The 24,976-nt window shown below is 42.6% G+C and overlaps 3 protein-coding genes across 19 annotated transcripts in view; 1 reads left to right on the top strand and 2 right to left on the bottom strand.

Annotated features, from left to right (window-relative positions):
- Nucleotides 1-17,326, top strand: part of SLC9A7 (solute carrier family 9 member A7) — a 155,556-nt gene extending 138,230 nt beyond the window's left edge. For 5 of the 13 annotated variants that reach the window (XM_055266892.2, XM_055266889.2, XM_055266891.2 and 2 more), the window contains 2 exons: nucleotides 3,340-3,445; nucleotides 9,631-17,326. In XM_055266892.2, the coding sequence (XP_055122867.1) occupies nucleotides 3,340-3,445; nucleotides 9,631-9,882 (358 nt within the window). In that variant the 3' untranslated portion in view covers nucleotides 9,883-17,326. The remainder of the gene's footprint in view (nucleotides 1-3,339; nucleotides 3,446-9,630) is intronic. The other 8 variants (XM_063634408.1, XM_055266888.2, XM_063634405.1 and 5 more) reach the window with 4 other exon arrangements.
- Nucleotides 1-24,976, bottom strand: part of LOC129475042 (zinc finger protein 674-like) — a 981,285-nt gene that overhangs the window by 815,142 nt on the left and 141,167 nt on the right.
- The window catches only part of CHST7 (carbohydrate sulfotransferase 7), a 219,747-nt gene that overhangs the window by 151,513 nt on the left and 43,258 nt on the right, over nucleotides 1-24,976 (bottom strand). For 3 of the 5 annotated variants that reach the window (XR_010119571.1, XR_010119570.1, XM_055266903.2), the window contains one exon: nucleotides 18,620-19,041. The exons of the other annotated variants lie outside the window; for them this stretch is intronic. The gene's annotated coding sequence lies outside the window, so the exon portion shown is untranslated. Of the gene's footprint in view, nucleotides 1-18,619; nucleotides 19,042-24,976 lie in introns of those variants that run through there. 5 annotated transcript variants of the gene reach the window in all.

Here is a 24,976-nt window from a genome sequence, read left to right as displayed (position 1 = left end):
CAAGGGTTCTCTTCTGACTGACAAAATTTAAATAACAGTGTATTACATTTCTTTTTATATTGCTCCAACCACTCTGCTTGGTTCTCCAGAGAACAGCGTTCATGCAGTGATGTTATATTACAAATGCTGCTTACTGGTTTTTGTTTTTTTGTTATTGTTTTTTTTTTGGGGGAGGTGTTTTTTTTTTTTTGAGACAGGGTCTCAGTCTGCACTGATCGTGCAGTGGCACAAGCATAACTCACTGCAGCCTTGACCTCCCTAGGCTCAGGTGATCCTCCCACCTTAGCCTCCCAAGTAGCTAGCATGTGTCACCACACCCTGCTAATTTTTGCTTTTTTTTTTTTTTTTTTTTTTTTTAAAGAGATGAGGTTTCACCATGTTGCCCGGGCTGGTCTTGAACTCCTGGGCTCAAGCCATCTACCTGCCTCAGCCTCACAAAGTGCTGGGATTACATGCCTGAGCCACTGCATCCAGCCTGCTTACTGGTTTTTAACACTTAGACTCAATCTATACACAAAGCATAAAAAATCTACTTATTAGTTATAAAGTAGAAAGCAAATGTTATATATCTCCAGTATAAAATTAATTATAATAACAATTGGGAAGAAAAAAATTGGAAAAAAGAGACAGGAGTGTAAATGAGTTAAACGTACCATCCTTACTAGGAAGGAAAAGCCTCTGACTAAAGTTTATAAATCAAGAAATGGGGGGGAAGTGTATTATCTAAGTCATAATGTAATTACCAGAACAACTAGAGTGGGATAGAAAGACTTGATGTTTTATTTTGTCCCATCCAACAGTTTGAATATTTAAAAACATATATATAGCTTACTGGTTTTATATATATATATATTATATATATATATTATATATGATATATATTATATATATCATATGTTATATATAATATATATGATATATGATATATATCATATGTTATATATAATATATATGATATATGATATATATTATATATCATATGTAATATATATCATATATTATATACATCATATGTAATATATATCATATATATTATATATTTTATATATATATATACACGCACACACACACACATATTTCTTTTGTTTTTTTTTTTTTTTTTGGAAGAATTTGTCATGGGGCCTTCTGGAGAGGAGGAAGGGGGAGCTTGTCTTTGGAGTACCTGAGGCGGAGAACTGAAAAGCAGTATCTGAGTTCCCCTGGCCTTGTGCGTATTTGTCATTCTGTAGATCTGAGCCTCTGTTATCTTCTGAGCCAAAGACACAAGAAAACTGACAGGCCTGTAGGGGCTCTTCCCAAATTGGAGGAGCGCCTGGTCTGCATCTCTCCTTGGGGATGTGGTTCAAGGACAGCAAAGGGGAGCTGGTTCTGCGTATAAAGAGCTCCAGGCCAGGCGCGTTGGCTCACGCCTATAATCCCAGCATTTTGGGAGGCCAAGGTGAGTGGATCACGAGGTCAAGAGATCGAGACCATCCTGACCAACATGGTGAAACCCTGTCTCTACTAAAAATACAAAAATTAGCTGGGTATGGTGGCACGCGTCTGTAGTCCCAGCTACTTGGCAGGCTGAGGCAGAATTGCTTGAATCCGGGAGGCGGAGGTTGCAGTGAGCCAAGATCGCGCCACTGCACTCCAGCCTGGCAACAGAGCGAGACTCCATCTCAAAAAAACAAAACAAAACAAAAAACAGAGCTCCAGCCAGGCCCGCACATCCTCTTTGGTTGAGTAATTTCAAACTAGAAGCATGCTCCAGTGTCTCCCTTCCATCTCCTCCTCTAGAGAGAGCTGCTTTTCTCTTGTGCTGCTCTAAATGAAAACAGAAAGTGAGGGGTGATGCTCCCAGCAGTCATCCTGTTAGGTACAGATGGCGGTGGCATCTCCTCAACTTTCTTTGAAGTCTCTTGGCCATCCCTGTAGTGGAAGTGGCCATCTGAGACCCCACCTTTTCCACATTGCTTAGGCTGTAGGTTTCAGAAGTGGTCCCGGCTGTATCAAAACGTGGCTGGTGCATCATGGAGCTTCCCACATAGGGCTGTGCGTTTGGTAGCGCCGATATTCACCAAGTGACAGACAAGCAAGATAAGCTCTCTGCTTATCCGTTGACCTTCATGTTAGAGCAGTGGACACGTTTGCTTCCCAGGGGACATTTGGCAATTTTTTTGAAGACATTTTTTATTATCACAACTTGGAGAGGGGAGTAACGGTGCTACTGGCATCTACAGACAGTCCCCAACTTAAGATGCTTCAACTTAGGATCTTTCAACTTTACGATATGGTGTGAAATTGATCTGCATTCAGCAGAAAACATACTTTGAGTACCCATACAACCATCCTGTTTTTCATTTTCAGTACAGTATGTAATAAATTACATGAGATATTCAAAACTTTATTATAAAATAGGCTTTGTGTTAGATGATGTTGCCCAACTATAGGCTAATGTTAGTGTTCTGAGCACATTTAATGTAGCCCGGGCTAAGCTGTGATGTTTGGTAGGTTAGGTGTGTTAAATGCATTTTTGGCTTATGATATTTTCAACCTAATTGGCTTATTGGGATGTAACTGCATCATAAGTCGAGGGGCATCTGTAGTGTGTAGAGACCAGGGATGCTGCTCAATATCCTACCATACACACAGAATAGCCCCCCCATAAGAAAGAATGATGTGGCCCTAAATGTCAGTAGTGTTGAGGTTGAAAAGCCTTGTGTTAGCGTCTAGGAGAGAAGCTGTGGGGAGAGTGAAGAATGGTCCTGTATGGGAAGTTGAGAGACTTACAGTCCGAGTAACCTTACTGAAATCATTTCATGTTGGCAAGTCTCAGTTTCTGCCTTTATAGTAGCCCCAGGCTACCTCTAAGATCCTGTCCAACTTCAACATTTCCACCGCCTGCCCTCTGGGTAGAGTGGTTTAACAGGAATCCATGCAGAGAACAAGAGCAGAGGGGACACAGGGGCTGCAACTCCCCACTCCAGGGACACTATCTCCTGTTTCCAAGGCCTGAAGCCAGTTGTGTGTCAGAGGCTGAAATGCTGATTGAAACCAAAACTTCCATTCAACATGACAAAGGGAGAAGGGGAATCTCATTTCTAATTAATCAAATACACGTTTGAACTGAAAATTGGGAATTAACAACCTGAGAGTTAACAGTTACTATTTAAGGCTGATAGGGCATATCTTACTCTTTGATTCAAACTGTTGCATGTTACAAGTATTTTGTGTATTGTACTAGTAAAATGGGGAAAAGAAGGTTTTTGTAGGTGGAATGTTGGGCGATTTTTTAAGCACATTTTGTTGTGTGTATGTTTTCTTTGCAGCCATTTTTCCTTAATTCACATTTTAAAGTTACCTGAAGCCCATCCTCACACACAGCGGCCCCCCACTAACCACCACGCTCCCCGCCTGGTGTGGCTTGCTAGCTCGATGTCTGACCAGTCCCCAGGTGTACGATGTAAGTACTGCACGTCAGGGTTGGACTCCTGTCACCATGCCGGGGCAGTGTCTTACATAGGAAGAAGAAACCATCATACTCATGCCCCCAAATCCACAGATTTTTGCTTCTCTAATAAGCTGATTAGAAATGGCCACCTTACATATGTTCATAGATTTTGCATAGTAACAGAGAAACCTTTTACCAGGGTAATGGGATTCCCCAACATCGGCCGCTGTGGTATAGTAGAAGAACACTGGATTTGGAATCAGAGCCACTGGATTGGAATGCAACCCCTGACAGGCCATAGATGTGCTCTGCATCTCAGTTATCAGTTCTTTCTCTCTCTCTCTCTCTCTTTTTTTTTTTTTTTTTTTTTGAGACGGAGTCTCACTCTGTCACCCAGGCTGGAGTGCAGTGGTACAATCTTGGCTCACTGCAACCTCTGCCTCCCGGGTTCAAGCAGTTCTCTGCCTCAGCCTCCCGAGTAGCTGGGATTACAGGCACCTGCCACCACACCGGGCTAATTTTTGTATTTTTAGTAGAGACAGGGTTTCACCATGTTGGCCAGGCTGGTCTTGAACTCCTGACCTCATGATCCACCCACCTCGGCCTCCCAAAGTACTGGGATTACAGGCGTGAGCCACCATGCCCAGCCTACATCTCAGTTTTCTAATCTATAAAATGGGCCTAGTAGTACGGGCTGGCTGGGAGCATTAAATGATGAAATACATGAAGATACACTGAACCACAAAGCATGCAAGGATTCCTTTTCTAAATAGTTTATTTATGTTGATATGGTTAGGTCCTTTCTTTCCATTTTCAGATTCTAGAAATAGACTCAGCACAGTATGAAAAGAACATGTACACTGGTGGACGTCTTAGATTTAGGGCTGACTCCTGAACTCCTGGTGTGGGTTGCAGGGTACAGGGCAGAGAGGTAGAGAGAGCAAGGTAGCTACCCACGTAGAAGGAGTAGAGGAGAGGTCAAAGGCCTTCCTTCATCCCTCTTCGACCATCCTAATCATCTTGTCACTAACACAGTCATTATGCCCTAGAAGAAAAGAATTTCTAAAATTTGCGTACAGCTGTAGAGTTCACAAAGGCTAAGTTCATTCTTTGGGTCATACCATGAATCAGTGAGTACTGCAGCATTACAGAGAAGGAAAGTGCATCTCAGAAAGGATGTGAGTTGGCTCCGGGCCCACAGTTAGTAATTAGCTGGGACCCTCATGCAGGTCTTCACATTCTTAGCAAATAACCTGCAGGTTACTTGATTCGTGATGAGAAGGCAAAACACAAAGCCTAGATCTGAAAGAGAACGGCCCTAAACAGGTAAGTTCTAACGAGGGGTAGCAGGGTTAGGAAAGGCGGTGCACATTCATGTGGTACAGAGGGGAAAGGGATGTGGACACCATAGCTAGGTGGGGGCGCGCTGGGGCGGAAGAGAAGGGCAGCCACATCAGAGCAGCTGAGATTGGAGGATGCAGCTCCTTAAATGGCACGCTCTTCCTTCAAGAACAGGGATGACAACTGCCAAGTCACCGTGTGTCCTAAACCCACTGCTGCAGAGAGTAAGCTCTGTGTGTCTGTCATCCCTAGGCCCTCGGACCCCTCCTTGGCCCCCTCAGAGGAAGGTGACCATTGAAAAGTCCTGGTAGGCAGCAACAGAACTTTACACTTGGAAACTCAGCTGGGCTACTGGGTTTCACCCCCTTCACAGCAGGTTCTGCCTGGTAAAAATGTAGTTCTGCTTGGGGCTGTTGCTTGGAACAGCTGTTGCTTGGAAATTTCACCAAATGTGACAGTAGTGTCTTAAGTATCTTAAAGTATCTTAAAGTCTTAAGTATCTTAAAGTATCTTAAAGTCTTAAGTCTTAAGTATCTTAAAGTATCTTAAAGTATCTTAAAGTCTTAAGTATCTTAAAGTATCTTAAAGATAGTTGAACTTCCAACACCTACGGCTCCTCCCCGTATAAAAATGAAATTCCTGTGCCACCTGTGATAAACTGGTTTTAAATGACAAAAAGAAATATGTAGGATGGTGAGAACACCATTTCCGTAGAACTGCTCCCAGTTTGTAAAGTGATGTCTAATGCTTGTGGTAACTTTTAAATGTAATATCTATCAGCCTAAATAATAATGCTAGTTGCCTGTTAGGTTAGAAGGACACAAACCAATAGATTAAAAACTTAGTTTTGTAATTTCTCAGCCTGCTACTAGCTTACTTAAGAAAAGCTGTCTTGTGCTGAATGCTGAATGGTTTACTCAGTTTGGCCCGCTGTCTAAAGTGGTAGTAGGGGCCCTTTACATACATCAGCGGAGACAAAGGGTGCTGACGGCATCTCCACTTCTCCCACTAATGAAGCCCCAACTGTGATTACACTTTCTGATCTTAAGTTTCACTGGGCTTATATATATAAATTTGTTTTCTAACTCTAGTCTCTTCTAAACACTTTGTAAAACTTTCCATCTTAATTGGGTTTTAATAAGGATCACGTTTCATGTCTATGTAATAGTAGAACAACAAACCCACTATTAAAACTTTATAAAAACCTTATCTAATCTGAAGCTTACTAACCAGTCCCTTGCTCATAGATTAGGAATATCTGGACTAGTTTGAACTCGGCATAAACTCAGCAAGCTTACAGTTGCATCAATTTCAACTGCTTCTCCCAGCAGTTCAAGGGACCACTCCAAGTTTTCTTCCGGGGGTCATGCTTCAGCTGTGACTCCCCACAGCCAACCTAAGACTGAGTGACTTGGGCTTCTAGTGAGAATCACCCTCAGTCCTGCTGCTGCTGCTGCTGCTTTGAGCTGGGGTCCTGCCTAGGGTCTCAGCCAGCTCCAGACATGGTGGGGCCTGTTGCTGAGACAGTGGGAGCAAAGGGTCTCTTCAAAATTATCAGTGGAGGAACCCAAAACTGACAGAAGTGAAGGGGCTCACTGCAAAGTTTAGTGCCTGGTGAGGGTCTCAGCTGGGCAGTTCTCGTAGCTTTTGACACCTGTTGCATGGTTCTTACCCACCATCTAAAAGGTGTTTTCTACTTTGCCAAGTTTATTTGGAGATTTCTAAGATGTTCATCCGTCATTATTTCCACTAACGTTAAACCACTTAGGTGTGGTAGCCCCCTTCCTAACAATGTTCTTTCACTTTTGAAAATGACCTCTGGTTACTTAAAATGCACACATCCCCACACACTGTTGTTTGCAGGTGTTTTCACTGCATTTTCATAGCAGACTTAATTGCACAGCTAGTTACATGATTATACAGACCTTCAGCGTAACAAAACAAACTTGTGTCCATCCTATCATCTCGAATTCAAGGGAGCAGGTTAGTTTTATCATCTGCATGTAACATTATTAGGCTCTGATGTCAGAATCACTCTCCATGGGTTGTTTGTTTTTTGAGACAGTCTTGCTCTCTCACCCAGGCTGCAGTGCAATGGTATCATCTTGACCCACTGCAACCTCTGCCTCCCGGGTTCAAGCAATTATCGTGCCTCAGCCTCCCGAGTAGCTGGGATTACAGCCGTGTGCCACTATGCCCGGCTAATTTTTGTATTTTTTGTAGAGACATGGTTTCACCATGTTGAGCAGGCTGGTCTCAAATTCCTGACCTCAAGTGATCCGCTCGCCTTGGTCTCCCAAAGTACTGGGATTACAGGTGTGAGCCACCGCGCCTGGCCTCTCCGTGGGTGTTTTTTTTGTTTTGTTTTGTTTTTTCAGACAGAGTCTTGCTCTGTCACCCAGGTGGGAGTGCAATGGTGCAATCTCGGCTTGCTGCAACCTCTGCCTCCCCAGTTCAAGCAATTCTCCTGCCTCAGCCTCCTGAGTAGCTGGAATTACAGGTGCCCACCACCACAGCCGGCTAATTTTTGTATTTTTAATAGAGATGGGGTTTCACCATGTTGGCCAGGCTGGTCTCGAACCCCTGACCTCGTGATCCACCCTCCTTGGCCTCCCAAAGTGCTGGGATTACAGGCATGAGCCACCACACCCAGCCTCCATGGGTTTTACTATGGCCTTGTTTCTGAATGACCTTTCCTTCAGTACTATGTCTGGGCTTGGGAGTTTCGCAAATGCAACGGGTTGACATCTAGTCTTGTTTTCTCCTGTCAGTGAATTTAGGCCCTGCTTCCCTCTGCAAAGAGTGAAAGTGGACCACATCACAGTTCATGCCCAGGGTTTCCTCTGTGGTGCTGTGGTGGGCTTTCCTTCATTTGCAGAATTACCCTTACCTGCAGTTATCCTGTGTTTGCCTCTGTCCTTCCATGGCTCCAAACCTTGAAGCAGTAAAATATGTGCCAGGACCATTTCCCTGAAAACTGGGAGCCAAGAGCCCTGGCAGAGAGATTTTGACAGAGATGAACAAAATCATTATGTAGCACATGTATGAATGGGAGAATTGGGATGTGCCGAGACAGGGAAGGTGAACTCCCCGGGAGTTGGAAATTCAGATGGGAGACATAAGCTACTGGCTGGGTGCGGTGGCTCACGCCTGTAATGCCAGCACTTTGGGAGGCTGAGGCGGGAGGATCACCTGAGGTCAGGAGTTTGAGACTAGCCTGACCAATGTGGTGAAACTCCATCTCTACTAAAAATACAAAAATTAGCTGGGCGTGATGGTGGGCACCTGTAATCACAGCTACTCAGGAGGCTGAGGCAGGAGAATTGCTTGAACCTGGGAGGCGGAGGTTGCAGAGAGCCAAGACTGCACCATTGTACTCCAGCCTGGGTGGCAAGAGTGAACTAAAAAAGAAAAAGAAAGAAGGCTACTGTAAAGCAGATTGAGTTTGGGGACTTTCTAAACACTGGTAAAGAGGAGGAAATTTGGGAGTTTAAAGCAAGTTTTAGAACTGTGCTCTGAGCATCTGCCTGAATACAGGACTTTTGTCTCATTGGGCATTTGCACCCTGCTTCATTCCAGTGAGGATCTGAAGCAGCAAGTGAGAGGAGTTGTGTGCTTGCCTGTCAAAAATGCTGAAGCATTAGTTAAGTGGAGTCACATTGTAGACTGTGTGTAGGGAAGTTGACATCACTGAGAATGCAGAAAACAAGTATGTGATTGCTGCCAGTGAGTGCACAGAAATAAGTCTGGGAGAGGAAGCTCAACCCATGAGTCTCCCCTAGCTGGTGCATTTACCTGGCATTCACTTAGCACCTACTGTGAGGTAAGCACCATTGAGGAAGGTGCCAAGGCGTGGAGAAGGAGGTCACTGCCCTTTGGCGTTTGTCATCTAGATGGGGCTGATCTGGGAGAATCTGCCCATGGCCTTGGGCAGTGTGACCGTGTGGGGGCCTTGAGGGGGTCAGAGAGGCCAGTTCGGCGCCCGGAAGGCTCTGTCTCATAAAAGGATGCAGGACTTCAGATGAGCTTTGAAGGGTTGGTGGGAAACAGGAGAGAAAAAATCAGTTTACCCAGCATATTTGACACTGTGTTTGCCCTTCTAGAAGGCAGTGCACAGTACTCAATAGGCCTCAATGCAGCGGGGGCGCTGGGTTGTGGCCCTCCCCTTGTTTTGTTGGTTAAATCTATTGGAGGAAGAAGGTCCTGTATGACCTCATGCCGTCTCCGACACTCTCGCTACCATCTGATAGTTCAAGTGGTTGCAACTTTGCTCTCCCTCGATCATTTGATTCATCCACCTGAGGATGTGGCAGGTGGGTTTCCTATCAGGGTTTTCCTGTGGGGAGATGACAGGGGAAACAGGGAGGAAATCCTAATTATGGCTTGTCTTCTTCCCTGAATTGCTGTCTATGACAAAGAGTAGTTCCAATGTAAACAAGACGGGTTGGAGACGGTTTGTATAGGGCAGGAGACCCACCCAGAATGCCTACCCAGAGAAGACAGTACCTGAAACCTATTTGCAACGTTTGCCCAATTACCCTACTCTGGCCTTGCTTTGTGTGTTGATTGGGAAGCTGGAAATCCAGGCTGGTCTCCCTTTCTTCCCTTTTTCACTAACCCCAAGCTGTCACACATTGAATTCAGGAACTGTTTTCTAGTATTCTAAGTCCTAGTCCTGGCAACCGTGCCTGGCCCTCTACAGTTTACATCCAGTTACCACGCTAGAGGCTCAAGGCAGGCAAGTTTCATAATCCCCAGTTTTCAGATGAGGAGTTGGGATTGGGATTGGGGTTGGTGCCAAACCTGGAAGATATCAGTCTCTCATTTTTGTTGTTGTTGTTGGTTGCACTTTTCAGAACCAAGAGCCACTGAGAGAGGAAGACTCTGATTTCATCCTGACCGAAGGCGACCTGACATTGACCTACGGGGACAGCACAGTGACTGCAAATGGCTCCTCAAGTTCGCACACCGCCTCCATGAGTCTGGAGGGCAGCCGGAGAACGAAGAGCAGTTCGGAGGAAGTGCTGGAGCGAGACCTGGGAATGGGAGACCAGAAGGTTTCGAGCCGGGGCACCCGCCTAGTGTTTCCTCTGGAAGATAATGCTTGACTTTCCCCCCACGTCCTGGCGCGATGGGGTAGGCTCCCGATGGGGTGAGGACAGCTGCAAGCCCTAGTGTTGTTTGAGGTGGGGCAGTGACTAGATTGAACTAACTCTTCTATTTTATTGGGGTCTGAAGCTATCGTAACACTTAAAATTTAACTCACAATGCAGATGGTGAGGCAAAAGTGTCTCTAAATTCAGACAAACGTAGACCTATTCCCACTTTTTTCACATAGTAGTGCGCTGTTTCAGAGTTAAACAAAAAAATAGCATGCTTTAATGGTCTCCTAATTCATTCACCTGCAGTATCTGAACAAGGCGAGGCAGGTGCTGGGCGGGGGGATTCCTCCCATGAGAGGCTGCATCTCAGTACACAGCAGTGCAAGTCAAGCTGACCATAGAAATATCAAGTTAAAGAGAAGGAAGGCAATTGAGATCGGAACGCCAAGGATTATGGGAAACTGGTGTTAAATGGGACAGAAAACATGAAAAAGCAATTTGGAGGCTCTGGCAACGAAGGCTGCTTGACTGCAACCTCATATCAGGATTCCTGACTTTATGCTGCCTGTGTTTTTTCTAGACTGAAGATTTGAAAATACATCCATGAACATTTCAACATGGAACGAAGAATTATAGTTCCTTCTCTGGCTATATCCATAAAGAAGTAGTTATGAAATGTTTAAAACCAAAGGCAAATAGTGTTATACTCTTATTTTTTAATTAATCTGAGGAAAGGAGGTATTTAGAAACTGATGATGGTATCACTGCAAAAAGCACCCAACTTTTTTTTTTGAGATGGAGTTTCACTCTGTCGCCCAGGCTGGAGTGCAGTGGCGTGGTCTTGGCTCACTGCAACCTCTGCCTCATGGGTTCAAGTGATTCTCCTGCCTCAGCCTCCTGAGTAGCTGGTATTACAGGTGCCCACCACCATGCCCAGCTAATTTTTTGTATTTTTGGTAGAGATGGGGTTTCACCATGTTGGCCAGGCTGGTGTCAAACTCCTGACCTCATGATCCACCTGCCTTGGCCTCCCAAAGTGCTGGGATTACAGTTGTAAGCCACTGCACCTGGCCAGCATTCAACTTTTGAGGGCTACCATATGAGCTGACAGCCTAGGGAAATAATCACTAGGACTGAAGTATCTACTCTGGGTTTAGAAATAACACCAAATTTTGTAAGATGCTATTATCTGGGAAAAAGAAGGCAGCAAGAAACCTACAAGGCACCAGGCTAGAATTCACAGAGGGAAAGAAATCTCAATGCAGAAAAATTACTGCAAAGAAATACAAGATAGTATTCTCAAGACTGGGTAGAATTCCAAACTTTGAGCTGACAAATGCATGAGATTTCGGTGGCCACCTGAGGAATCAGAGGGCAAACAATGGAACGTTAAGTATTTTCAGCCCACTAGAAAGTTCTATCTTCTATAAGCTTAAGAATCTGAGTGTCTTTACACCACTGAGTGCCATGCAGAGAAGGGTCATTTTCCTTGTATCTGGGGAGGCTGCTGCACCAGCTTAACCTGTGGGTGTGATTTGAAAGTTAGGTTTTCAGTTTGGATTCTTTCTGGATGAGCTGTTCTGTCTGCCGACACCTGTAGTGCTGAAATACAGAAAGACCTCTCGGGAAAAGTTTGAGTTTCTCCTAATGTCTCTGTGCTTCAGTGCTAGCTTATTTTTGGCAACCCAATTTCTAAAAAATGCTTTCAATAACGTGGGCGTTTTTCTTTTCTTCTTTCTTTTTTTTTTTTTTTTTGAGATGGAGTCTCGCTGTGTTGCCCAGGCTGGAGTGCAGTGGTGCGATCTCGGCTCACTGCAACCTCCGCTTCCTGGGTTCAAGCGATTCTCTTGCCTCAGCCTCCTGAGTAGCTGGGATTACAGGCACACACCACCACGCCTGGCTAATTTTTTGTATTTTTAGTAGAGACGGGGTTTCACCATACTGGCCCGTTTTTCTTACGATGGCAGACAAAATAGTGTCCCAGTCTAGTCCACCCGTAGCGAAATCAGCCATTTAATCTTCTCAATTCACATGTTTAATGCTTAATTTTTAAATAAGACATTGCTTCACAACTTTGTGTTTGAATTGATAATTTGTGCAAATCAGGAAAATACGTATTTAATTAGGTTGAGCCATTTGAGTTTGCTGATATTTGACCATTTTGTAAAAACAGGAGTGGCAATTTCATATGGTTCAATAAAATAAAATTGAGACCAGGCACAGTAGCTTATGCCCGTAATCCCAACACTTTGGGAGACTGAGGCAGGAGGATCACTTGAGCTCAGGAGTTCAAGATCAGACTGGGTAACATGGCAAAACCCTGTCTCTACAGAAATACAAAAATGAGCCAGGCATGGTGGCACATGCCTGTAGTTCCAGCTACTTGGGAGGCTGAGGTGGGAGGATTGCTTGAGCCCAAGAGGCAGAGGTTGCGGTGAGCTGAGATCATGCCACTGCAATCCAGTCTGGGCAACAGAATGAGACCCTGTATCAAAAAAAAAAAAATACAGTTGAATGATTTTTATTCTCCTCTTTCCTTTATATCTACAATAAAGTCCATTTTGATTTTATGGTCATCCATGGGCTTTAGAAGTTTGAAAAATGCTAAACAACCTACCCAAACCCATAAGGCCTCAGGGTCAACTAGGCTAGTGAAGGACTTAAGAATAAGACCTACACCCCACAGCCAGAGAAAGAGCTTTCATAGCCCCTGGAAGGGAGGTTCTTATATCCTGGGGTGAGGTTGCAGACAGCAGCTACCAGGCCTGGCAGAGGCCTGTATTATATATGTGCTGGAGTCCAGAACCAGCACAGGATTTTTCATCTAGCAGAATTATCTCAGTAATGACCAGTCATGCCATATAAATCTAAAAGGCAAGGCTTGTTTTGTTTTCATTTTTGTTTTTGTTTCGCAGAGATGGAGAGATAGGCTGCTTGGCTCTTTGGTTGGGTCTTTATAAAGCTTTGCTTATCTTATATTGCTTACTTAATTTTGGAGGGAAAAAACTAACAGATACACCCTGGTGATGGTTCTTTGTTCACCTCAAGGCTTTGTTGTTTTGTTGTTGTTGTTGTTGTTTTGTTTTGTTTTGTTTTAGATGGAGTCTCGCTCTATCCCCCAGGCTGGAGTGCAGTGGCATGACCTCAGCTCACTACAATTTCCACCTCCTGGGTTCAAGCGATTCTCCTACCTCAGCCTCCCGAGTAGCTGGGATTACAGGCACATGCCACCACACCCAGCTAATTTTTTTGTATTTTTAGTAGAGACAGAGTTTCACCATGTTGGGCAGGATGGTTTTGATCTGCTGACCTCGTGATCCACCTGCCTCTGCCTCCCAAAGTGCTGGGATTACAGGCATGAGTCACCGCCCCTGGCCATTATTTTGTTTTTTTTTTTTTTTAGAAAGCTTTTACAAGATTACAAGAAATGACTCTCTTGGGGAGGAAAAATAACCACCCAGTTTCCCTTCCTAGTCTTAGTTCAATTCATAGAGTGTTGTGTTTGTCCCCAAAGGGTCTTGTAGTCTTCATTGCAAACATTTGATTCTGATCTACTCACATACAAGGAAATGTAGATTGCCAAGACCAAACTAGAGCGGCGGGCTTCCCATCAGGGTTTTCCTGTGGGAAGATGACAGGGGAAACAGGGAGGAAATCCTAATTATGGCTTGTCCTCTTCCCTGAATTCCTGTCTACCACAGTGTAGTTCCAATGTAAACAAGGTGGGTTGGGGGTGGTTTGTATAGGGCAGGAGGCCCACCCAGAAGGCCTACCCAGGGAAGAGAGGGCCCAGAACCTAGTTGCAGCATTTGCCCAGTAACCCTACCCTGGCCTTTCTCTGTGTGTTAGGAAGCTGGAAATGCAGGCTGGTCTCCCTTTCTTGCCTTTTGTCACTAACCCCGAGCTGTCAGCCATTTGGAATCAGAACTGCTTTCCAGTGTTCTAAGTCCTTATTTGATTACAAATATTTGGTGAATCAAAGTAAGGCACTTTGGTCCTAATTTTTGACCTTTGGTCCTAATTTTTGTTTGTAAGATGTGGAGAGAATAACCCTGACCTTACCAGGGGTCCTGGGAATGTGAATCCATTCATCAAGTGGTTCCACATCTAGAAGCATTTTGCCTATGCTGTGTCAGGCATCATTCAACACAAGGCCAACTATCTGCTGCCAGTCTGGCATAAGATCAGATTGAAACTGCTAAGTAATGGTACATCCAACTAAACAAAGTTCTTCCAAGAGAGTAAAAACCCAAGTCATCTTATACACGTATTTGTTCTGGGTTGGTGGGGATGACAGTTCAGCAGAGTCCGATGTTCTAGAGCAGAGGTTCTCAACCCTGGCTGTGAATTAGGATCATCTGGCCAGTTTTTGTTTTTAAATCAGTGCAAGGGCCCTCCCCTCAGAGATTCAGATTCAGTAGCTTCAGGTGGGACCTGGAATCCATGCTTTGTTTGGAACCTCAGGAGTGTTCTTGATGTGCAGCCAGGATTGACAAGAGCCTTTAGTCTAGAGCTCGCAGCAGACCCTATTTGGAATCTGATTTTAAAGAATGGCCTAGCAGATGAAGGTGTTTTTTTAAATTGTTAATCATGTGAAACGAACTGAGTATTGATCAATAATACAGACTGGGCAGCTGTGAGAGAGTTTGATGCTAATCTTTGCAGAACTCAAGAACATACTCCATAAAGTACAGCTGAAAAGATCACGAAAACCTTGGAGCCTTCGAGGAAAGAGAAGGGTGACTTGGGGTATGTATGAGGAGAATTAAAAACCTGTCATCTTGGTTCCCACTTGTGGGGAATAAAGGGAAGGTATTGTCTTAACTGAGCTGCTGACTAATCAAGCATGAAGGTTTCTGGGAAGCTGTTGTTGTTTTTTTTTTAATTTCACCTGGAATTAAACTAACAGTCCCCTCTGGAGTCAGATTTTCTTTTCCTTCACCTATCCTCATGCCTGAGTCCACACTGGATTCCTCAGAATAAGGGTTGGCCCTTTTACTGCTGGAGTAAAGTAGAAGGTTGTGGTCCTTTGCTATCACATGGTGATGGTGGTGGTTTCCGTAGCAGGTAATTAAGGAGATGCACACTTTTGTATAGCCCTGACAGAAGATGAAAGCTGCCATTCCTTTTAGTACGCTTTTTGAGAACTACCAGAAACCTGAACTTTCTCTCCTAGAGAAGAAAATTTGGAATTTAAATAAGGCCACATTTCTTCCTAGGAAACAAGCACAGGAAGGGCATATGGATCCGAGCATCCAGGGTGGTTACTGGGGTGATCAGACAAATAAGCATTGATGCCTGGAAGGCAGAAATCACACTGCGACATCAAATGTTTCATCAAGAAAACAGCAAGGAGCTCTTCAGGCTGTGTTCACTAGACCCGAAAATGTCCTCTGTGGTTTGGCTGACAAATGGAATCTCTTTAGAAAACATGCAAAAGGGTATCTCAGCTATCCATGAACGATTCGGTCTAGGACAAAGAACTAACAGTTCCTTCCAAAATAGAGGTCTGTTGGTCTGTTTCACGTCATCCCGTCATCCTATCTCTCCCTGTCCTTGTCTGCAGTGGAAGTTAATGTAATCATACCAGATGTTTAATGTGAACAAGTGATTTCCAAATGTAGAAACACCACTGATGCACTTAGGGGGAAAAATAGTGGCAGGGTGTTAGAGCATCTCATCAGAGGTGAAAATCACCCACTTGGAAACCTACTGTGCACCTGTTGTGAGTTCTAAGAGTGTATCAGAAAGCTGATTTTACCATCTGTTGTGAAAGATTATCTGCAATGAGGGCTGCTAGAAAGTCAGCCTGCTGATCTCACAAGTATATGACTTCTTATTCCACTTCAAAAGTGGGGAACTTGACAAGTTTCTTGTCTGCCTTTTGATGTTGATTCTATAGATTAATTAGTTCAAGAACAAGTCTTTCATATACATTAGACTGGTATCATTGAGTTCTGATCTCTTCTGTTGTTCTTTGACACTCTGGCTTGCCAGTGTCGGCTGCTACATTCTGATACAGTAAGTCAAAGGAATCTAGTGGCCAAGAGTTGTAGTTTAGAAACAACCCATCTGAATACTGCTTTTACCACTTTGATACCTGAAAAGATCATCCCCCTTTCTAAAACCTGAAAACAACATATAGAGAAATACTGTAGAAACCATTGCTAGTGTCTTAACTAGGAAAAGCAAGTAGACTCATCAACAATCCTTTCAAAACAAGACCTAGAGATAAACAATTTTTTCCAGTTTCAATTTTCATAGACATTTTTAAAAAATTAAACACATCTTGTCACCCAGTGCTAGCAAAAATTGTAAAAAGCAAAACCAAAGTTTTTGATGTTAGTCTTATTTTTGTAAGCAGGGTATACTATAGTCATGGCCCATATGGAACACACAGGCAACTGGTTTTCTGCTACCTGAGCCTTGGAGAAGATGAGAAGGAAGGGCTGCCTGCTGTGCTGCCCTTTGAAAAGGTCCAAAGCAGACATGAGAGCACACAGCAGAAGTCACTTTCTCCTTCTGATGACCACCTTTCAAAAGGTTTAACAGAATCACCAAATGTCACAGTCAACTCTTGGCCAGTGGAAAATTGTCTGGGCCTGTATATGTTGGAGGAACTCAGATAGAAAAGGACTTGTAAACAGCATGGAAACCGCAACATCTGCTGTCTCAAGCACTTAAAAAAGGCTACAGTTCAGGTGTTACTGGATGACTTAACCACATGGACATTTAGGGGCTGACTTGTGTTGTGATTATTCCAATTGTGGGCTTTGGAGAAGCAGAGGGATGATTTTCAGTTGTGTGGGTGTTAAGTCTATGGATTGGGAATTTACCACTGAAATTGATCGTTCAAAGTGTGATTTCATAGTAGGGCCAGCTCCTCCTAAGTTGTCCTTTTGTTTTTCACATAAAATACATCTGGTACTTTTTACTTGGAAAGTTGTACTATGTCCATGAAAATGGTTAAATGAGAAGGCCACCAAGATTCATTTAATAGCTGAAAAGCAATTTTTAAAATAGAATAGGACGAATTTAACATGGAATGATGTGACCTTCTAGGGAACTTTTTATAGAGCGCTTACATAGTGTAATTGGGGAGAATTTTGTCTTCCATTTCCATTCAACAGTAGCGAACTGGTGGTTTTATAAAATTAACATTATAGTATGTTATATAAATAAACATTATATAAAATGACATTAAAGTATAACTGTGAAAAATTAAAGACTTGGAGTTATCCACAACCTTTATGTGCAATAAGGAAAACTGCAGTAGGCCCCCGAAGTGCTGTCTTTCCCTAGCATTTTACTCAACGTTTGCCTTTGTGTATGTTTAGATTGCTATTGTAAAGCTAGCCATGTGTGTTCCTGCCCTTTACTGATATTTAACACATTTTCTCAAAGCTTTTTTTTTTAAACAACAAAACTCAAAATAAAACAACTAACTAACTGGCTGAGCTAATTTCGTTTTGTATTTTAAAGTATCATCTGTTGGTAGAAGGCTGTAGTGTGATACTATTCTTAGTCTGTTTCCCTCACTGAGAGGTTCTTTTCTGGGTGTAAGCTATTCCTCTCCAGCCGCCTTTAGGCCTGGGGTTGGCAAACTACAGCTGGCCCCTGAACCAAGTCTAGCCCTGCCTTTTTTTGTAAATAAAGTTTTATTGGCATGACTAGGCTCATTCATTTGCTTACTGTCTGTGGCTGCTTTCCTGCTACAATGACAAAGCTGAGGAGTTGCAGCAGAGATCATATGGCCCATAAAAACTAAACAACTATTTACTATCAATCATCTGGGCCTTAACAGAAAAAGTTTCTGCCAGCCTCTGATTTAGATGCTTGAAGAAATTCAGTTTTAAAATAAATAAATAGGGCTGGGCGCAGTGGCTCACACCTGTAATCCCAGCACTTCTTTGGGAGGCCAAGGTGGGTGGATCACCTGAGGTCAAGAGTTCAGGACCAGCCTGGCCCACACGGTGAAACCCCGTCTCTACTAAAAATACAAAAATTAGCCAGGCATGGTGGCATGCACCTGTAGTCCCAGCTACTCGGGAGGCTGAGGCAGGAGAATCACTTGAACCCGGGAAGTGGAGGTTGCAGTGAGCCAAGATCGTGCCACTGCACTCCAGCCTGGGTGACAGAGCGAGAATCTGTCTCAAAAAACAAAAAAAAAAAAAACAAACACAGGATGTAAAAATCACAGCAACAGATTTTTGAGACTTTCTAAAATGTGCATTAGGGTTAAAAGATATACTTTAGCCTCTGCCTGTGACTCCCCCTTGCCTGTAACCATCTTTAACAGGCTTTGAATGTGGAACCCTGAAAAAGGCATCACCAACTGTTGGCGACATCAACTAGTAAGACTGAAGCAAGTGGATTTGACATTGCAGCTTAATGCTTAGGTTCTTACTGGATAATTGCTGAAATTCTTAAACCCAATATACGGCTTCTTCCACAGTCTTCATATTCCTTTGTATGTAGACTAGCTTTTACCCAAACCATGCAATTGAACTGCATCCAAACAAAACAAATCCTGTCATTAACATGACTCCAGAGTCATTTAATAGTATAATTACAAAAACACCAGATAGAAAATTTTAAAGTAAAAATGTGTTTCAGTTCATTAGGGTTCTCCCAGCCCAGGAAGAAAAATTACTTTTTAAAAATCAGTTCTGGGTAGAGGGAGACGGAGCTATTTGAAGGACAGCCGGATGAGTCAGGTTAAAAACAATACTGCCCAGACCTATTATTTAATATTAAGTAATTTAATCAAGATAGACAGGACTGCACTTGGCCCTTATTCACATTAATGTTTTCGTCCAGACACCTGCTGATGTGAAATGGTACCAAATCACATCTCTTCTTTGTTGTAAGGATGCCTTGTTGAAATGGCTCCAGCAGTGGCAGGTTCAGCCTGGGAACTAAAGCTCTTCCTATTTTACGGCCATAAATATCCACATTGCACTGTCACTTCCTTACTGGAAACTTCATCTCAACCAATGCGTCCGTCATTATTGAACAGCTCATGTTATTCCTGCTCAGCAGAATTGCACAGCAGTTGGTAGCAAGTCAAGTCCCAGACTCTGACAGTGTGACAGATTGCCTCCACAGCACTGCTTCTCCAGTGCTGGGGCAGCATGCCGAGTGCCCCGGTTCATGGTGACTGACCTAGAAGGGAAGGAACAAAGGACGTCTGAACTTCAGAACACAGAAATCCCCAGAAAGTAAGTCTGTTGGACCCTGACAACATAAGGCCTTTTAAATCAGAAACCTATAATCTTCCAAACCCATACCGAATCAGTATCAATCATTTCTGGTTTGTGAAGACAGACCAGGAGAAAATGACCCAAGAGGTGTTGCGTGAGGGTGAAGATGGGAAAACTCTGGGGGCGCCTCTGTTAGCATGGCTGCGCTTTCTGCAGCTGCTGTTGTGAAGCACCTGCTGAGGAGAACAGGGCTTTCTGGGACCTTCTGGGTAGCGTGTAGGAGGAACTGGGATTGAAGCCGTACCTTTAGGCACCAACCATGTACCCATCCATTCTTCACTCATGTACCAGTTCATATGTGCAAAATGCCAACAGCAACTGACGATTCTATAAAACTGAGGCTGTAGATAGGCAGTGAGTCCAGCTTTCTACCTTTGTGGCACCTGAACTTTTTTCTTCTTTCATTTAAACACATTGCTTGTGTCACTCTGTGAGCAGTGGAAAGTGGGCTGACTCTAGTGTGTCTGTACTAGTCCTGTCACCAGTTTCTTGCTCTCCTGTGATCCTTCCTCTGATCCTGGATGTGTACCAAATTTGACATTTTCTAATGGAGTGAAACTGTCCATCAGCTTAATAGAACTACTGATGCAAAGTTTGGGAAAGGCAGTTTCAAGATGATTTAAAATGTGCAATAAAGATTCACACTAAGCATTAAGGAAAAGCTAATTTCAGAAATGCTTTGAGGCCTTTCTATGTCTTTTTTTTTTTTTTTTTTTTTTTGAGACAGAGTCTCACTCTGTTGCCCAGGCTGGAGTACAGTGGCATGATCTAAGCTCACTGCAACCTCCACCTCCTGAGTTCCAGCAATTCTCCTGCCTCAGCCTCCTGAGTAGCTCTGACTACAGGTGTGCACCACCACACCTGGCTAATTTTTTGTATTTTTAGTAGAGACGGGGTTTCACCATGTTGGCAAGGCTGATCTCGAACTCCTGACCTCAAGTGATTCGCCTGCCTTGGCCTCCCAAAGTGCTGGGATTACTGGCATGAGCCACTGTTCCCAGCCCCTTTATATAAATCTTTAGTATTTTGCTAGTACCCATGTTTCATGAAAGGGCTATATATGCAAAGTGACCCCCAAATGCAGAAGGGGCTGAGAAACCAAAGAAGGAGGCAGATAAGTCCAGCTTGTCATCACAGGGTGATTTTATCGGGGAACTTATGGACAGAAGTATGGTCTTGAGCAGCTGCAAGGCAGGTAGATCTCCACACCATTACCCCCCACCCCCAGACCCAGGGATTATAAACCACAGGAAAAGGTACACGTGTTTCAGAGGGAATGAGTAGGAGTTTGATCTAAGGGCAGGATTTATGGTAAGGATGTGCTCTTACACAAGGAACAATAGATTAACTGGAAATCTCAGAGGCATTCCTGGAACCAGGGTTAATCACAAGTCAACATGGTGGATTAGCATCCAAGATGGAGTTACTGTAGCCTCCACAACAGGTTACTTACATAAAGAGCCACCATGTCAAATTTCAGTCTTTAATAAAAACCAATTTCCAGATGGGCCGACTTTTTTTTCTTTTTTTTTGACAGAGTCTAGCTCTGTCACCCAGGCTGGAGTGCAGTGTGCAATGATCTCGGCTCACTGCAATCTCCGCCTCCTGGGTTCAAGCGATTCTCGTGCCTCAGCTTCCCGAGTAGCTGGGATTACAGGCATGCACCACCACGCTCAGCTAATTTTTGTATTTTTAGTAGAGACAGGGTTTCACCATGTTGGCCAGGCTGGTATCAAACTCCTGACCCCAGGTGATCCGCCCGCCTCAGCCTCCCAAAGTGCTAGGATTACAGATGTGAGCCACCGCGCCCAGCCAGATGGGCTGACTTCTAGTTGACAAGATGGAATAGATGCACTTCTCCTTATTCCTCCCACAAATTATAACTAAAAACTCCAAATATTATGTATAAAACAAAGATAAGAGTCTGAAGAGTGGAGAGAAGAAGGCCGACTGACTAGGAACCTTGGCAACTGAGGAATACCGTGACCCTGAGTTTTCTTTTTGCCGCCTCTGTATCCTGAATGTTGTGTGCTAAAGAAGCCAGCAAGCCAGAAATGCCAATTGTGACAGACACACACACAAAAGCCCTAAAAAAAGCCTGTTACCTCTAGCCAAAGGACAGGAAAGGTTCACTCTAAAAAGACAGAAACCAAGCACCACAATTAATCCCCTCTCCTGTGAGCAAAGCCCTAGTGGGAAGCCAGGATCTCTGGACTGCCAACTTGACCTGGCAGTAACCAGGTGATGTGCCCCTTTCTCCACCAGTGTAGTGTCAGTGGAGGCCTGCTAAAATAGAAGATTTAAATATGATTCGGAGATTCATAAGATAATTCTTCCAGTGTCCAGGACAATAAAAAGAGCACTTGTCAAACCAAGAACCAGGGAAATTTCAGCTTGAATGAGAAAAGACAACTGAAACATACCAACACTGAGATGACACAGATATTGAAATTATCTGAAACAGATTTTAAGTGGCAATCATAAACATCCTCAATTAGCCATTACAAACACACTTGAAGCAAATGAAAAAATTGAAATTCTCAGCAAAGAAATATAATTTTTAAAAAAGCAACCAAATAGAAATTTTAGAACTGTAAAATACAATAACAAAAATTTGAAAAACTCACTGGATGGGCTCAATAGCAGAATAGAGATGATAGAGTAAGGACTTAGTGAATCTAAAAATAGAACAATAGAAATTATCCAATCTGAACAACAGAAAATAGAGTTAAAAAAAAGATAAACAGAGCCTCAGGGGCCTGTGGAACCATAATAAATGATCTATCATGCATGTCATCAAAGTTCCAGAAAAAGAGACTGAAAAAGTACTTGGAATATGGCTGAAAATTTCCCAAATTTGCAGAAGACATAAATTTACAGATTCAAGAACTTGAGCAAACCCCAAAGAAGAAAAGCTCAAAGAAATCTACACCAAGCCATGGCATACTCAAACTTCAGAAAAGTAAAGACAAAGAAAAAAATCCTCAAGGCAACTAGAGAGAAATGACACATTAATTATGGGAACAACAATATGAATGCCAATGGATTTTGTATCCGAAAGCATGGGGGTCAGAAGGAAGTGACACGACAGTTTTCAAGTGCTGAAAGAAAATATCTGCCAATCCAGATTTTTCTTTTTTTTTGGACAAAGTCTCACTGTCGCCCAGGCTGGAGTGTAGTGGCGTGATCTTGGCTCACTGCAACCTCCGCCTCCTGGGTTCAAATGATTCTCATTCCTTGGTCTCCCAAGTAGCTGGATTACAGGCGCCCGTCACCACACCCAGCTAATTTTTGTATTTTTAGTAGAGACGGGGTTTCGCCACATTGGCCAGGCTGGTCGTGAACTCCTGACCTCAAGTGATCCACCTGCCTTGGCCTCCCAAAGTGCTGGGATCACAGGCGTGAGCCACAGTGCCCAGCCTCAATCCAGATTTCTATATCCCATGATAACATCCTTCAGGAATGAAGGTGAAATAAAGACATTTTCACATGAAAGAAAACTAAGATAATTTTCGCCAACAGAACTTTTATAAAAGAATTGCTAAAGTTCTTCCCCAGAGAAAGGACATGATAAAAGCAGGCTTGAAATATCACAAATGAAGAAAAAACAACGGAAAGGTAAAATATGAGTAAATTTAATAAACTATTCTCTTGAGTTTTTAAAATTATTTTTGATGGTTGAGGCAAAGTTACATTGTATGATGTGGTTCTCAATATATGTAGAGAAAATTTTTAAGAGACTATTTAAGGGGCAGGATAAAGGAACCTAAATGGAGATTAGTTTTCTACATTTCACTGGAGGTAGTAAGATGTTGACAGCAGTAGGCTGTGATAAGTTACATAGGTATAATTCAAGGAAACCACTAAAATAAACATACAAAGAGATACACTCAAAAAAGAGATACACTCAAAAACACTACAGATAAAATGAAATTCTAAAAAATGTTCAAGTAACTCAAAGGAAGATAGGAAAAGGAAAACAAAGGAATAAAAACAGAGGGAACAAACAGAAATCAAATTGAAGTCCTAAAATATCAATAATTAGATTAAGTACAAATGGTTTAAATATATAAACTAAAAGAGATTGGCAAAATTGATTTAAAAACATTACCATTAATTTATAATATAATGAGGTGGGTTGAAAGTAAAAGGCTGAAAAGGATACACCATACAAACATTAATCAAAAGAAAGGAAGAGTAGCTATATTAATGTTAGATAAAATAGACTTCAGAGCAAAGAAAATTACCAGGGACAAAGAAGAATGTTACATAAGGTTTAAAGAGTCAATCCAAAAACAAGATATAGCAATCCTAAATATGTACAGAGCAAATAGCACAGCTTCAAATTTCCTGAAGCAAAAACTGAAAGAAAGAAGAAATGGACGAGTCTATATTTATAGTTGAAAACTTCAACACCATTCTTTCAACAAATGATGAACTCACTAGACAAGAGAGTCAGTAAGGATACAGAAGGACTGAACAGTACCATCAACCAACAGAATTGAACTGACATTTATAGAACATTCCACCTATTAACAGAATACACATTATTTTTAGGTATACATGGAACATTCACAACATGAACCTATCCTGGTCCACAAAACAAATCTGAACAAATGTTTAAAAATTGAAATAATAATAATAAATTAAATAACCATAGTGTAATCAAACTAGAAGTCAGTAACAGAAAGATAGCAGGAAATTATCCAGAAATTTTAAAATTAAAGAACATACTTAAATACAATTCATTGAAAATAAAACTATATTGAATGAAAATGCAACATCAAAATTTGTGAAGCTAAGAGTAAAACGTATAACACTAGACACATACATGAGAAAAAAAGAAAGATCTCGAATCAATAATCTATGTACTTACCTCAAGAAACTAGATGATTAAAAAAACCCAAAACAAGCAGAAGGAAATAATTAAGATAAAAGGAGAAATCAGTAAAACTGAAAACAAAAACAATCAAAATACAATGAAACAAAAAGCTGGTACTTTGAAAAGATCAAAAAACCTCTATCAGCCAGGTACAGTGGCTCATGCCTGTAATCCCAGCACTTTGGAAGGCCAAGGCAGGTGGATCACTTGAGGCCAGGGGTTCGAGACCAGCCTGGCCAACATGGCAAAACCCTGTCTCTACAAAAAATACAAAAATTAGCCAGGTGTGGTGACAAGCACTTGTAGTCCCAGCTACTCGGGAGGCTGAGGCAGGAGAATTGCTACAACCCGGAAGGCGGGTGAGCTGAGATTGCATCACTGTACTCCAGCCTGGGCAATGGGAGTGAGACCCTGTCTCAAAACAAACAAAACAAAAACAAAAACAAACAAAAAAACAGAAAACAAACAAAAAACTTCTATCAAGACTGACAACAGAAAAAGAGAAGACAAACATTACCAGTATCAGCAATGAAACGGGTTCTCATTACAGACACCACAGACATTAAAAGGCAAAAAAAAAAAAATTACTAAAAACAACTCTACATTCATTAATTTGACAATTTAGATGAAATGGACCAATTCCTCAAAAAGCACAAACTACTATAACTCACCCAATATGAAATAGATAATTTGAAAAGTCCTGTAACTACTAAAAAATTGAATTAATAGTTAAAAGGCTCTTGAAAAAGAAATCTCATTCATGTCCTTTGCTGGGACATGGATGAAGCTGGAAACCATCATCCTCAGCAAACTAACACAGGAACAGAAAACCAAACAGCACATGTTCTCACTCATAAGTGGGAGCTGAACAAAGAGAACAGATGGACACAGGGAGGGGAACATCACACACTATGGCCTGTCGGGGGGTGGGGGGCAATGGGAGGGAGAGCATTAG

The sequence above is a fragment of the Symphalangus syndactylus genome, chromosome X (genome assembly GCF_028878055.3).
Source record: "Symphalangus syndactylus isolate Jambi chromosome X, NHGRI_mSymSyn1-v2.1_pri, whole genome shotgun sequence".
Lineage (NCBI taxonomy): Eukaryota > Metazoa > Chordata > Mammalia > Primates > Hylobatidae > Symphalangus > Symphalangus syndactylus.
This window is presented reverse-complemented; position numbering and strand designations above follow the sequence as displayed.